Source organism: Dama dama, chromosome 7 (assembly GCF_033118175.1).
Source record: "Dama dama isolate Ldn47 chromosome 7, ASM3311817v1, whole genome shotgun sequence".
Lineage (NCBI taxonomy): Eukaryota > Metazoa > Chordata > Mammalia > Artiodactyla > Cervidae > Dama > Dama dama.
In genome coordinates this window covers 6,101,623-6,116,886 of record NC_083687.1, presented here as the reverse complement: position 1 = coordinate 6,116,886, position 15,264 = coordinate 6,101,623, and the positions used below count along the sequence as shown (strand labels likewise).

Sequence of the window (15,264 nt, the reverse complement as noted above, 5' to 3'; positions counted from 1 at the left end):
TTCCAGGCAAGATTTCCTTCTCCAGGGGATCTTCCTGACCCAGGAATCAAACCTGGGTTTCCCACATTGTAGGCAGATGCTTTTACCATCTGAGCCACCAGCGAAGCTTGATTATTCACTCAGTGAGAACTAAAAAGCTGCAGCCGCTCAGATGAGAGACATGGATTTTTTTTTTCCCCTGCTGCAAAACTTCTCCAAAGCACACTGGGTCCTGATGACAAAGTCTCCCCCCAGGGGAAGTATTTCTCTCCCTACCTGGGAAGAAACATCCTGAAATTTCCTGTCCAATTGGACTCCTTTCTGGACGTATGGAAAACAGAAGAGAGATCCTCCACCAAGTAAAGCAGCCAAGTGCTAACTGAACGTTGCATGTTCGAGGGCACCCCCAAAGCTCTTTCACATTTCCAAATACACCAGCAGATCTTAAACCCACTTCCCTCATTTGACCACCATAGAAGGGCTGAGAGTGACTTACCCACCCACTGAGACTGGGGTAAGTAATAGAACACTCGACAGAACTATAACTTGTAAGAAAACAAAATCGTTTTATTTGATGCTTATTTTGCATCAGCTACTGCTAAAAAGCAACAGGAGTTCTAATTTTCTAATATGTTAGAATCCAAAAACTTCAGAGGTATTTCCCATGGAGAAAATCCTGCAGGAAATGGCGTTTTAAAAGAGAGAAGGGGAAAAAAATCCACCCCTCTGTTTTCCTTAGGGGAAAATGTTTTATTTGTAGTGAACATGAAACAATGATGAAATAGACATTCTCCTGGAACAATCTAAGGATGTTCACTTATCACATGACTCTCTTTGAGTAGTTTAACACAGGATCTTGGTACAAAAAAGAACACAAGTGGGCTATCAATAAATGACGCTAACACTGCACTGAACTTTCTGAAAAAAAAATTCTAACCAAATCCATTTTGTTGTAATTAGTGATTTACATTTTCAGTACAAACTCCAGAGCACTATTTTAACATCCGGAAAGATAAAATAAGAGCTGGGATTTAGCAACTGCTGAATTCTGAGCACTGTCCTGAGAAAGTGCAAAAAAATTTTCTCTTCGGCCCAATTCTGAGTTGTATTTGCCCAGTTATGGGAACAGGCACTCACTGAGGAATTTTTCACTCATTTGATAAATATTCATTATATACCAGGCAGTGGGGATACAGCCCTAGACGAGAGACTTGGTCCAGGCCATCAAGATGCTCACAACCCAGCAGATAAGGCAAATACAAAGCACACACGGGATGTCAGTCTGTACGGGGGATCTTGTGAAATGAACTACGGTGTTAAACAGTCACTCCCAGCTTTCCTAACTAAAGGCAAGTTTAGGATAAATACTTAACTGACAAAACAAATAACTAAAAAATAAATAAATACTTAACTGACAAAACAAATAACTAAAAAAAAAAACAAATAACTAAACAAAACGTAGTCCTATATCATTTTTTTCTGTCTGCACTTTTCACTAAAACATTTGATGGCTGATCTAACAACTCAGAACAGGATTTTGATTCTGGTTCTAGCACTGATGTGTATTGGACTCGTGATCTCTTTTTAAAATCAAAATCCTAAATTTTGGTGTTCCTTTCTTGACTGTGATTGATGTTTTATCACTTCTAGATGGGTTATTCTATTAATCAGATATTCAAAAAGGGTTAGTTTATAACAGACACAGTTTATGTTGTTTCACATAACTTTGAGTTAATTAATAAAGACTTTAAGATTTGCAGACAAATCTTCTATTTTTACACATTTTTAATTTAATTTTACAAAATGGAACAATACCTATCAGGTACTAAATAGCTACTATAAACTAAATAGGTTTTTGTTTCCAGTTTTCTTTCTTTTTTTTTTTGCCTCACTGTACAGCTTCTGGGGTCCTAGTTCCCTGAACCCAGGCCCCCTGCAATGGAAGGGCAGAGTCCTAATCACTGGGCTGCCAGGAAATTCCCATAAATGGGTTTTTTTTAAAACACCATTACTGATAAACCCTGCCCTCCCCTTAGATCCCTGTAAGGTACTATTAGCCCTATTTGACAGGAAGGAGAACTGAGGGTCTGAGAAGTTGTGTCTTCCAGCACCACACAACTAGCTAGCACTGGAACCTCTGATTATCTGACTGGTTATTTTATTCTCTTTACAGTCCTAAATTGAGCCCAGAGTTCTCACCCACCAGGGCACCGGGCACAATTCCTCATTGGGCAGCATTATAAGGGTGTTATAGTAATACGGTGAAAGCTTTCAAGCAACCAGAGTCCAATCAAACATCCAGGGTGCAACAAAACACCGGATTAACACGGGAAATGAAATGTGAAATAACTTCTCAGGTAAATAGCAAGTCGATGGAGGGTGTCTAACTATGAAGTCTGCTAAGAAGATCAAACCACATCACCCATTGCTACCAGCAACCTCCTGGCTGTGTGAAACTCCCCGGGAAGGGGGGGGAAATCATCTGGCATTAAGTAGGGGTTGGCCTGGAAACTCATCAAGAAAAGCTGGGTCGGGAGAGCTTGTGTTTCCCGGTTTTGCTGTCTCCAGCAGACCTAGTCCTACAACAGTTCTGCTGAATCAGTGCAGCCAGGTCAACTGTTTAAGGAGGGAGGGATGATTCACCTTTTGAGGGTAAAGCGGGATCACTACCATCATCTCTTTGCAAAAGTCATCAGACTTCCCCAGTAAAACACGGAGCGCTTTCTGGGTGAACAGGAATACAAACTTGCAAGTCTAAAAGGGAATGCACAAGGATCAAATTGCCCTGCACTAACTCCCTAAAAGCTCCCAGCGTGGTTGGATACCCAAGTGAACAGAGGCGGCTGGCTGACTGCGCCCAGAAAGCTTCCGGCCACTTCCAGATGATCAAGGAAGCTGACAGCCACCGCAAGCCTGCGTTCCTGAGGTCAGGCCGCTTTTAGGGGCTGTCTCTCCCCTTCCAGCACAGCAACCCCACGACACAAGAAATCTGCCAAAACCGCTCCCGGGGAACTCATGCTGGGGAGTCGCTTCAAAGCACACATGTCTCTTTTGGCTTGGGGGCTGCGGGCTCGCCATTCAACACCCTCCCTACGGGCTTCTAAACACGCCTATGATTAATACTGGTACCCAGGAAAGAGAACTTCTTCTGACCTTGAGCGTGCGCGCTAAATAAATTACCTCGGAACGAAAGTGGTGAGATCTCAGAACAGCATCTGGGGGAGAAAAAAAAGAGAAAAACGAGACTTCAGTTAACTCCTTGTTCTTCACCTGCCGAGTCACCGACGACTTACCTGGGGGGCCGGGGGCCGGAAGGCGCGTTCCGGACGCCTCGAACGCAGTGGGGATAGCCCGCAGAGGGGGTTGGCTGCTAGGCCATCAGTTTAGAAGTTTCAGGGAAAGTTTTGGGGGAGTTGGGGCGCCCCGAAGTCTCCCTGCCCCAGGCTCCGGCGCCGAGGGGCGCGGGTGGAGGCGGCTGCCGCAGCCCATACTCAGCTCGGCCGCCCCGGGGGCTCAGGCGCCGAGCCCGAGCGTCCGCCGCCTCCCCTCTCCCGGATCTCTGCGCGCCGCGGGCACCACGACCCGGCGGACCCGAGGAGGCGGCCGGGGCTTGAAACACCGAAGCGCACCGGGCCGGGGGAGGGAGAGCGAGGACGCGGCGGGGGCAGCGGCGCGGAGGGAGCCGCGCTCCCCTCTCCAGACCCGCCGAGCGGTCCCCCCGGCCCCGAGGAAGCCCGCCGCGACGCGCCTCACCTCGGCTCCTTGAACGACCCGAAAAGACCGATTTCATGGGATGCCTCCCTTTCTGGAGCCTGCGGTGCCAGCAGCAGAAGAAGACGATGGTGGCGATGGTGCCCAGCAGAAGCAGCAGGAGGAAGAGGGCACATTGGATGCTATAGGGTCTCAGCAGGACGAGGAACGCGGCGGCGATCATGGTGCGGGCTCGGCGCGGCCGGCCGGCGGGCGGCGGGACCGGAGGGCGGCGGCACAGGCACCCGCGCGGGGCGCACGCGGCGCGGCGAGCGCGGCTCAGCGCGTCATGCCCGGCGCTCGCGGCCCCGCGCCGTCCCAATGGCTGCGCACCCGCGGCCGCCGCGCTGCGCGAATGAGCCCGGGCTGCGGGCAGCGCTGCCCATGACTCAGCAGACGGCGGCCCGGCGGGCACTCGGCGGCGGGGAGCCGCCCCCGCCCCCCGCGGGCGCCCCCGCCCCGCCCCGCGCGCAGCCCCCGGGCGCAGCCCCGCCGCAGAGGCGGCGCGGGGGGAGGGCCCGCCCCGCCGGCCCCGCCCGGACCCCGCGCATCGCCCCGCGGCCGCGGCGGCCGCAGCATCCCCGGAGCCGGAGCTCGCGGGGCGGGGCGGGCGCGGGGCGCGGGGCGCCGCGGCGGGGGCCCGCGGATGACATCACGGCTGGGCTGCGGCGGCGCGCGCGGACATGGCTGCGGCGGCTCCGGCGGCCCCCGGCTGCGCCCGGGCCTGAGCGCCCAGCGCCCTCCCGCGGGGCCACCTGCCCGTCCGCGCCGTCCGCGGGGCTCTGGCCCGGCGCCCCTTCGCTCCCGATCGCCCGGGCTGCCGCCTCCCTGGCCTCGCACGGCCGGATCGCTGGGGAGCCCGGCGACAGGGGGCGCCCCGGAGCCAGGGGTAGACCGCAGGGCGCCGGCGGGAGCCTCCGGGCGGTGCTGCCCCCACCTCCCACCCCCTCCCCCCCGCGCCCCGACCTGCGCGCCTGGGGCTTCGGAGGATGCAGCCGGGTGAGCGATTGCTTGCGGTGGGGGTGGGGGTGGGGGGGTCCTGCACGACCACGCGTGAGCCCCAGGCAGGGCCTTCCCTGGGATTCCGGGTTCCCCGGAACAGGGGGCCAACCCCTACCTCTCCGGCCCCCCTGAACTGGACGCGCGCCCCGGCTCGAGTCTGCAGAAGTGACCCCGACCACCCCTAACTTGGCACAGTTTCGCAGCCGAGAAGTGGGCACTTGGCATCCCCCTCTATCCATCCATGCGTTGACCCTAAAACCTCGCCTCCTTTAGTGCAGCTGGAGGGAGAGGCAATTTCAGATGTATGGAACCGGCAGATGGAGAAGCTGGAGGTTGACTTGTAAATACTCTAATTTGAGGAGAGATTTTGTAGGGAGAGGGTGGAAATAGTGACCTGTCACATTCAAAAGGCACACACTCCTTCTCTCCGTCTTGCCCGTTCCCCTTCCTCCGTCATCAGCAAAAGGGATCCTGCAGCTGGCGGTTGTCCCGGGCCCGCTGGCGCAGTGCGGACGCGGGAGGCGCGGAGGGGGCGCTGCAGCGGCCGCCGGGCACCGACTCGGAACAGATGGCAACAGCGACCTCGGCCGGCCGGTTCTGCGCCGCTGGCTGCTGCCCCCTAGCCGGGGCTGGTTTTGCTCGTGCGGGGCTGGGTTTTGTTTTATTTACTTGAATAATGAAACAGCAATTAGAATGACAAGGTAGCCCATTACTACATGTGTGGAGTTTCTGCTAACTACTAAGGTGAACTCAAATATTTAGGAGACTGAAGAAATCGTGTAATTTTGTAAAATTCTGGAAAGCAGTTAAAGAATTGATGGCAATTATTGTTTTGTTACTTGCTTGTAGGATATAAAAATCCATGTAGTTTTCTAACTACACATAATCCACTGTTCAGCTCTGCATAAAGGCTTAACTCTTGATGTTCTTAAGGCTTTTAAGCATCGTCACATCTAAGCGTTATGGACACTCAAAAAGGCATTGCCCAGCACATGTCTTAAATGCGATTCATCACCACGGGAAGCATGGGGTTGAGTTTTTCTTATGGACATCTTGTTTCTTAAAACAACATGTTCTGGTTTGAAGATGGACCTTGCTTGCAGTGGTTGTATAAAGTGAGAATGGTGGGTCAGAGTGCCGGCAGGATGGGTTTACCAGCAAGGTCTCAGGCTCTTGGGCTGACAGGTAGCACTGTGTCTGCGCAGGTAGCTCGAAGGTTTCCTGATTCTGCAGCCACTGCAGTGAGACACCGCATTCCCATCCACTGTGCCGAGGTCATTGAGGAAATGTCTGGGAGCCTGCCCTGAGGGGCACACCAGAAAAGGAAGAATTCCTTATCCCGTTGCTTCGCAGAGGCGCAATGGAGTAATTTAAAGCAACAACAAAACTGAACTAACCTTTTGCAAACATTGGGAGAAATATCTCACAGAAGATAGGAAAGTCATCTTTACTTTATCCTTCTTATTGAGGAAAATTTCTGAGTGAGCAGAAATGGCCTAACTCTCCTTGAAACATGCCTAAGAGCACAAACACAGCATAGTAACCACTTTGCCCCAAACTGTACATTTATAACAACCAAAAGCAACTAAATAGCAATTATGGTTTTCTGAGCTATAACCTGAGCACAACTGTTATCATCCTGAGTCTTACTGGAGCCATTTGTAAGTTTCAAGTGCACACAAGAACATCATTTATCTCTTTTGGCAGGCAAATACTTTACTGCCCTGCAGTTAAGATTATAGATACTTCGTTTTAGAGCTGTTCATTTCTGTTCTTTGCATCAGTAATCTCAAGGATACTAATAATAAGCTAACCAAATCGTTGAAAGAATTTAGTATTTAGATTCTATCGTTATTTTCTGACTTGTTTGTTGCTAATTTATCATCCCCTTCTCCAAATGATGGCATGTTATTAATTGCTTCTTTCTGTGTGGTTGTGCAATGCTAATGCATTGTGGAATTCAATAAATATTAAATCAGCCAATCAATCCTTTTGGAAGTTAATTTAGTAGAATTCACACCTATTCTTTCCAGTAGGTTTCTATTAATAAAGAATAATTGATATTATAGCAAAATCACAAATTTAAAGTTTGGAGGTAGCAATGGAGGAGGAAGGTCTGTCATACCTTGGAATGAAAACTCAAGATGGAAATATATATATAATTTTTTTTATTTTTATGATAGTGAGTTAGCACTGTCACCCAAGACAAATGAGTTGTGAAAATTAGTTAAGAGAATTTGGTATCAGGTATGTAGATGATACATCCTGCAGCCCTTTATCCCTTTAGATTTTCAACCAAATTGAGAACGCATACAAGGATTCAAAAGGAAATTAAGAGCCTGGCTTAGACTCAGGGCCAAGATGGAGCATCTTATCCCTTTTCCCCCTAACTCTGCTGACCTGCCCAGTCACAACTGAAGAAGTGTAGGCCTTCCCAACACTAAGGCCGGAAGGAAACCCTACCTGTCCTGCTTCTCACCTGAAGACTCAAAGGAGCCTGACACCCTCCAGTCCACATGGCCTGCAGCACAAGTAAGCAAGAGACCATCTGTGAAAGGGACCTTTCCTACACCAGCCCTGCCAATAGTGGTCCCAGCCCCTCCCCAGGGACCCTCATCATTGAGTCATTCTTCTCCCAAAGATAAATATGAGTAAGGGGCTTAATAAGGTGACAGAAACATCTTCTACAGTACCTCCCTAGAGGTAGGAATGGCACGAATTCCTCATGTGTGCATCAGAAAGAAACATTGAGAAGTGTCTTCACCTAAGCTGTGTGGTGACCAGTTGAGGAAAAGACAGGGATTGCAGATGACTCAGGTTTGGGGCTTGGATGAAGGAACAGTTGTGAAGGCAGAGAAGACAAACTGAGGTTCAGACCCATTGAGGAGCAGAGTTGTCAGAAAGTCATCCATGTGAAATTACTCATGGAAACCCAACTGGGGAATCAGAAGCAGAGAAGGGTGAGAATTGCACACATCAATTATAGTTGAAGTCACGCAGGTGGACAGAATTACAGAGGGAGAGAAAGTGTACAAAGAACTGAAATCTGTTGAGGTCTATCCTGATGGGGCTTTTTTGTAAACCTACATTGCTGGAAATGCCTCATAGAGTGACTATGGTTTCCTTTAATCATAGATTAAATCATGTATTAGATCTGTGGTAAAGAACTGTAAGTCAGAACTGCCGAGTAAACTATGAAAAACTTAATGATCAAACTTTTTTATCATAGATATTGGTACATCCCAATGATCTGTACTGTTCTAGTGTGTGATCGCTTAGGAATGAATATGATCTGAACTTCTTGCATTCACAGAAGGTGTCTAAAATTCAGAACCATGCAGGTCCATCTCCTGACCCTAAACATGGTAAATTGCATGAGGAAATCGGATCCCGAAGATTACAGGTGAGGAACTTTCAAGTGTGTCCATATTCCATTGGAGAACAAAGAAGCCAAGTAAAAGAATTGTGGGCAGACTGACATGACAGCTGTGGATTGAGCAAAACTTCTTTTTGAAAGGGTTATTTTGAAGATTCTGACCTTGGAGAACTATGGTGATTGGTAGTGGAAAGAATCAGAACACGTGAAATTCCTTAAAAATTTATTGAATGAAATAATTTTTCCTGTTCCACATAATAATAATAATTTTAAAAAGAAAACGTTTACACTTTGTGCAGAAAGAAAAAAAAAAAAGGAACTAGAATCAGAACTTTGGAGACATCTAACCGCTTGTGGGCTGGAAAATGAGAGCAGGAAGTGTTTCCGGTTCAGAGGCTTCTCAAGCCAGGTGCACATCCGGAGTAAGGAGTCAGAGCATTGAAGACCAGTGGCGAAGAGCCCTCTGCACACCTTCCAGGGAACCGGTTCATCACACTGGGAGAGGCTGAAACCAGACGGGAGGGGGTCGGAGAGGGACTAAGATGTGGAGAAGAGTCAAGAGCGATGTCTACAATCTTTGAAGCAATTTAGCTCTAGAATGCACGGGCAGAAATGCGAGTAAAGCCCAATAATTGTGCTTTCGTCAGAATAGGATACAACTTGGGAGAAGCAGCCAATAGTGGAAGAGAAATTGAGAGCTGAAGGGAGGGGAGAAGACAACCGCCTCTCCCACGTGCTTTGTGGTTCAGCTACTTGTCCTCAGGCCCCCTGAGTCTCCCAGACCTGTTCTTTCTGCTCTCAGGCTGCCTCTGACTCTACAGAGTTAAAACTGGCCCTGACTGGTTGTGATGGCTCCCAACCCAAACCCCTCCCCACCTGCCCTGGCTGCTAATGTTCAGATAGAAGAAGGATTTTTAGGGAAAGAGAAAGAATGCCTTGGAATATCGCTGAGGCTATTTGTAAGCATTTATTACAAACTTTGGAAGTGAGTGGATGACCTGATTGGTAATCACGCAGAGATATTCCACTGGAATGTTACCCCGGAAAAAAAAAATTTAGGTAAGAATGACCCTAGCAATAAGTTACTTAAAATCATACTGATATTGGACTGATGACCTTCTTGACTGAACTTGTTTACTCTCAGAAGTCGGTGGTGTGAAAGGAATTGGGAGGAATCTGAGAAAGGTTTATGCTTGTTCATTCCCAAGTGGTTTTCATGACAGTCTGAGACCAGGGCCTGTGCCAACTGTATACATGCCCTTGAATTGAAAGTCCAAGGAGCCACATTATTTGGGAGCATCACTACAGCATCTAATATAATCCAGGAGGCAGTTTCCATCCACGAGGATCAGGAGAGCCATCATATGAATGGATCACTATTCTCTTTTAAAATTTTGCATTGGAAGGTAATAGAATTATTCTTTGCAATAAATGTCAAATATTATTTGTAGCAAATATGTCCTGTAAAAGATCTTTACTTTAGCATAATAAAAATTTGAAAAATAAAAGCATCATTATAAGACAAAATATTTTACATGATATCATCCCAAACTGTTCTTTTATGTTTTAGAAATTTTAGAGCCTCATTAGGATTTGTTGTCCTAGCGGTGGCAAAATTCATGATCATTCTTGGGGGGAAGGGGTTTGTTCTTTTTTTGTGAACACTAACAGACTTCTCGAAAAGTCTGCTGACTTTGAGAGTTTAAAAACATCAATATAATTGAATTCATCTCCTCTGTAATGCTTTGCAGACAGTTTTGGGAAAGTAATCATTTATTATCCAGAAGCAAATAGAATTCATTTCTATAGTTTCCACACTGAGTGTGAGATTAGTCATGCAGGAAAATACTGAGTCATTTGGCTGGAAAATTTACTCATAGTTGTATGAACTGCCAATGGAAGATGTGGGAGCTGTTCATAAATCAAATTATAAAGCTCTCAGAGTTATAAATCACTGCCCAACCTTGTTCATTATTGTTCAGATAGTGTGGACTACTTCTACCATTTCTAAGAATGGGCAACTTGTACGAAGCAAGTTTGAAAGCAGAAGTCACTGCCTTCTAGATCCAAGATAAGAGCTGTCATATTCATTACAAGCATTTCAACATTCTTAAGGGAAAAAAGTAAGATAAGCAAGTGGTTTATAGTTGAAGCCCACCTGTGCTTCCCAGGTGGCCCCATGATAAAGAATCTGCCTGCCAATACAGAAGACTCTGGAGATTTCAAGTTCAGTCTTTGGGTTGGGAAGATCCCCTGCAGAAGGAAATGGCAACCCACTCCCGTGTTCTTGCCTGGAAAACCCCATGGACAGAGAGGCCTGGTGGGCTGCAATCCATGGAGTCGCAAAATAGTTGGCCAGGACTGAGCAACTCAACTAAACAAAAAACAAAGCAAATACGTTACGAGATGAGTAAATTCTTGATTAGCTAATGTTTATGGATTAAATTCCAGATTGTCTTAGTAAAATGACAGCAATATTTAATAACTAAAGGATCTCCATTTCTTACAATAGTTTTTATAGGACTTTTCCATTAAATATTTTGTGGTAACAGATTTGTATACTAATGCATTAACATGCTGGTAGCCTGAAAGGATGTCACTAAGAGAGCAGATAGCAAGTGTACCCAAGAAAAGGCGATGAGTAACTGAGAATTAGTAAAAGATGTTTCAGTAACATACAGCTCCAGATGTTATTGAAATTATCCAGGTGTAATGGCATCCCATGGGTCTAGGAACAGAAAGAAAAAAATATATCTTAACATGACTTTGTGGTTCCAAAATACTTTTTGGAGTAAAATAGGAAAACAAATAGCAAACTCACTCAATTAGGATATAGTAAAATTTATTTGTAATTTCTTTGTAATAGAAGAAAGCCAAAAATCTAAAGTGTGTCCTTGTTGGTCTTATCTGTGCCGTAGGAGTCTTTAACCTGGGATTCACAAACAGGATTCTAGGGACCTGAAATTACATGTAAAACTGTGGATCTCTTTAGAGGGACATGATCCACAGTTTTCACCGGGTTCTTGAGGAGTTATTACCAAAAAGAGCATCCTCAGAACCATACAGAGCCACACAGATATACCAAGGCTTCTACAGCATCAAACCATTCTATCATCCATCAGTATCACATCACATCAGTGACCACCTGCCTCCCAGACTGGGGGAAGCGTCTGAAGCATCTTCAGACTGGGACGAACTGAGGAAGCTCTCAGCTGTAACTAAACAAGCTCAGGGACGTTTCCCCAGTGCAAGGGGACATCTAGGCAGAGACAGTGTGCTCTGAGCTTCCTTGTCCTGCCGCAACTTTAAACAGGTTTGAAGAGGGACTAAAAGCCTCCTTCAGTAACTTCTATTGGATGTCAGTTTCAACCCTGAGAGGGGAAACCTGCATTAAGCTATCCAGGGCCACGCCACAGACATTTAGATGTTTGAAGGCAGAAGCCCATTCTGAGCCAGAAACACTGGTCCTGGAATTTAGTCTTCAGCTCAGAGTCTGCAAGGATCTCCATAAATCTTGAAGCTTAACAGAGAGGCAGCTGGACTTCCCTGACAGTCCAGTGGTTAAGACTCCCTCTCCACTGTGGAGGGCTGGGGTTCGATCCCTAGTCGGGGAACTAAAATCCCACATGCCACTCTGTGTGGCCAAAAACGAAAAATAAGAAAAGTTTTTAAAAAGAGCGAGGCAAGGACTTAGTATTAGGTTCCCAGAAGCTACTCCTAGACATCCTGGTGAATTTAGCGATCACTCCTGTATCCTGCTTAAGCCACAGCTGTGAGGCTTTTCAATACCCAGTCTTCCCTGGAGGTCTGGGAACTGGGGCCCTGAATCCCTCCAGGATAACCCTGCCTGAGGTGTGGAATGGGCTTTCCAGGTGGCTCCGTAGGTAAAGAATCTGCCTGCAGTGCAGGAGATGCAGGACGCATGGGTTTGATCCCTGGGTCGGGAAGGTCCCCTGGAGGAGGGCATGGCCACCCACTCCAGTATTCTTGCCTAGGAAATCCTGTGGACAGAGGATGCCGTGGGGGTCGCAGAGTTAGACACGCCTGAAGCAAGGAGCACTGACGCACGTGGTGTGGAGGACTGCCGTCCATCCCCAGGAGCTCAGCCCCGTCCTCCCACCGCCCTGGCTGTGAGCCCCTCCTCTCCCAGGACGCTAGGTCCCTGTGACCTGTCCCTGGGATCACATTCCCCCGCTTCATTGCGGGACTTCCTCACCCCAGTGGGCAAGTCCACCGTCTGGGGGGGGGCCTCATCTCTGGGTCTGGGGCTCCATCTCCTCCAGGTTCCCCACCGAGCCCGCAGTCTGTGGAAGGCTTTGTGGTGCGACATCCACACACCGCACAGCAGCGGACCTGAGACGATGCCATTTCCAGGGCATCTCTGGTCCCTCTGTGCACTGCTCCCGGCGCAGGCTCGTTTGGGGTCCATCTGCAGTGAAGCAGGGATCCACTTTGAGGAGATACTGCGGGCTCACAGTTAGTGCCCCCGCCTCCTGGTGGTCTGCCCAGGCGAGCTGACTGGGTCTGGGGCTTGGGGCCCCAGAAGCTGGCTGGCATGATCGCTGTTCACCTCTTGCCCTCATTCACACGGCTCAGGACCCTGTGTGCTGGGCTTCCTCATCACGGAATGTAATGTTGCTTCAACAGCGTGTGAAAGAATATTAGAGCCAGAAAATTACTGATAGTAGGTGAAGGGGCACCTACTTTATTGTTAACAGTTGATTAAGTAAATTATCTGAAATATGTGACTCAGCAGATTATATTTAGATCTAAACTTTTAAGACTATTAAAAGCGATCACTCCTGTATCCTGCTTAAGCAGGCTTTTTTAAATTAATAGACACTGGTAATTGGTATACAGTTAATTTCATTAGTATAGGACATTAATATAGGGTATGTGCTTAGTTGCTCAGTCGTATCCGATTCTTTGTGACCCCACGGACTGTAGCCCGCCAGGGCTGTCCATGGGCTTCTCCAGGCAAGAATACTGGAGTGGGTTGCCATGCCCTCCTCCAGGGGATTTTCTCAACCCAGGGATTGAACCCAGGTCTCCCACACTGCAGGTGGATTCTTTACCAGCTGAGCCACCAGGGAATGGGGCAGATATTTCAAAGAGAAACTAGCTTGTCCTTTATGTTATAATCAATAGGATAGATTAATATTTGAAAGTTGAATCACTCCTGATTTTTATGCATAGGCGTTAATTCCTGCATCAGAATGATTGCATTTTATGAATTTTAAAAATTGATCTAAAAATTATTAAAATTGCAGTGATCTCATCTTGCAGCCAACTTTCAAGACGGATAGAATGTTCTACATTAATCAAAAAAAAATGTGACGTGGAAGATGGTTTACATGACTTAACAACTATCCTAAAATAGAACATTTCATTAATTGTTACTCTTCTTTAGGCGTGACTCTGCAATTGTGTTTTTTTTTTTTTTTTTGCACTTGTGTTTTTGATAAATTGGGAAAAGCACAGAAGTTTCAGGGGGTAGAGTGAAGGGACGAGTAATAACAGAGGAAGAGCCAAGGAAAATAATACTCACAAAGACTGGTGTTCCTTAGAAAAGATTTTGGAGGCCCTGTAACCACAGGAGAACTTATCCGGAGTCCCTCTGAGTTTTGCATATGCTCTCTTGTGCAGACTTTCAGATGGTCCTACACACACACACACACACACACAGACACACACACACACACACACACACGACTAGGCTTTTTTAAATTGAAGTATAGTTGATTTACAATGTTAATTTCAGCTGCACAGCAGAGTGACTCAGTTATACACATATATTCTTTTTCATATTTTTTCTATTATGGTTTATCATGGGATATTGAATATACTTCCCTGTGCTATACAGTAGGACCTTATTTATCCATCCTATATATGATAGTTTAAATCTGCTAGTTTAAACTCCCAGTCGTTCCATCCCCTTTCCCCCTTGGCAACCACATGTTTGTTCTCTATGTGGCTACAGGCTTTCTGTAGACATTAGAGGGGACAGGTGACATTGTGGAGCAGGTGAATGTTGTCTTCCACTGTTCCCAGCCTCTGATTTCCACGCTGCTGCTGCTCTGCTGTAGACATCTTCTTCCTGAACACATCAGGATAAACATGAGGTGTACTCACTGTCTTATTACAGAAGAGTTGGAGACTGGACCATTTAGCACCTGGCTTTCCCACCAGGTCAGGAGCAGCAGAGAGACTAGTGCAGAAGATGAAGTTGGTGTCTTTCTTTGTTCAAGCTGCTATAACAAAATACCAGACACTGAGTAGCTTATAAACAATAGAAATGAACTTCTCACAGTTCTGGAGGCTGGGGTCCTGGATCAGGTGCCAGCATGGTCAGGTTCTGGCGAAGCCCCTCTTCCGGCTGCAGACTGCTGGTTCCTCACTGTGTCCTCCCCTGGCAGAAGGCTAAGGATCCCCCTGAAGCCTTTCTAACAAGGGAGCTAATCCATTCATGAGGCCTTCCCCCACTTCATGACCTCATCACCTCCCCAAAGCCCCACCACCTGATACCATCAGCAATGAGGGTGAAGATTGCAACATATATTTTTAATATATTTGGGGAGGCACCCATTCTGACCGTAGCAGCTGGATGTAGGGAAACCAGGAGGAACTTCCTCCAGTATATATATAGTTTAAAGAATAATACAGATATCCCCTCCTACCATGTCCCACCTTGCCAGAGGCTGAGTTCAGACTGGTAGCCCATTTCACAGAGAGCATTAAACCAGCATTGGATATTTAGAAATGTATTGCCATTATTTTCCTAGCACTTCGGAACTCACTGAGAGGAGAGTCTTCAGTTCATATTTTGACTTGAGTACTGAAAGGGACCTTCTAATGTCTACACATTCCAAAACCGATATGTATAGAAAACAATCCAAACCTGTTGGCAATTTGGAAGAACACTTAAGTTTTATTTTGGTATTTCTTTAAATGTGGTACCTTTTGTTTCTTATGGTTTAAGAGGTGGCTTTTGTATTTTGAATTCCTGAATTAATTGTGTTAATGACATATTAAAAGTGAACCTAAATGCATTAATAATTTATATTTTTATTAAATTCATTTGCTTTCATTAGTTACAAAGTTCTCTGTTCCCTATGTCTTATTTCTCAGATATGTTTTTTATAATTTGAAGGTTTCTT

General features: G+C 46.8%; 2 protein-coding genes and 1 non-coding gene across 9 annotated transcripts in view; 2 read left to right on the top strand and 1 right to left on the bottom strand.

The window, feature by feature from the left end:
* Positions 1–3,913, bottom strand: part of DST (dystonin) — a 517,500-nt gene extending 513,587 nt beyond the window's left edge. For 4 of the 6 annotated variants that reach the window (XM_061146340.1, XM_061146344.1, XM_061146341.1 and 1 more), the window contains exons 1-2: positions 3,733–3,913; positions 3,133–3,194 (exon numbers count right to left, since the gene is read on the bottom strand). In XM_061146340.1, coding sequence (XP_061002323.1) covers positions 3,133–3,194; positions 3,733–3,913 — 243 coding nt within the window. The remainder of the gene's footprint in view (positions 1–3,132; positions 3,195–3,732) is intronic. The other 2 variants (XM_061146343.1, XM_061146349.1) reach the window with 1 other exon arrangement.
* Positions 3,914–4,684: 771 nt separating this feature from the next.
* BEND6 (BEN domain containing 6) overlaps positions 4,685–15,264 on the top strand; it is a 59,544-nt gene continuing 48,964 nt past the window's right edge. The window contains exon 1 of one of the 2 annotated variants that reach the window (XM_061146354.1): positions 4,685–4,728. The gene's annotated coding sequence lies outside the window, so the exon portion shown is untranslated. Of the gene's footprint in view, positions 4,729–4,908; positions 8,135–15,264 lie in introns of those variants that run through there. The other variant, XM_061146355.1, reaches the window with a different exon arrangement.
* LOC133060052 (small nucleolar RNA SNORA18) lies at positions 7,780–7,911 on the top strand. Its single transcript, XR_009693717.1, has one exon. It is a non-coding gene; the product is annotated as a small nucleolar RNA SNORA18 (small nucleolar RNA).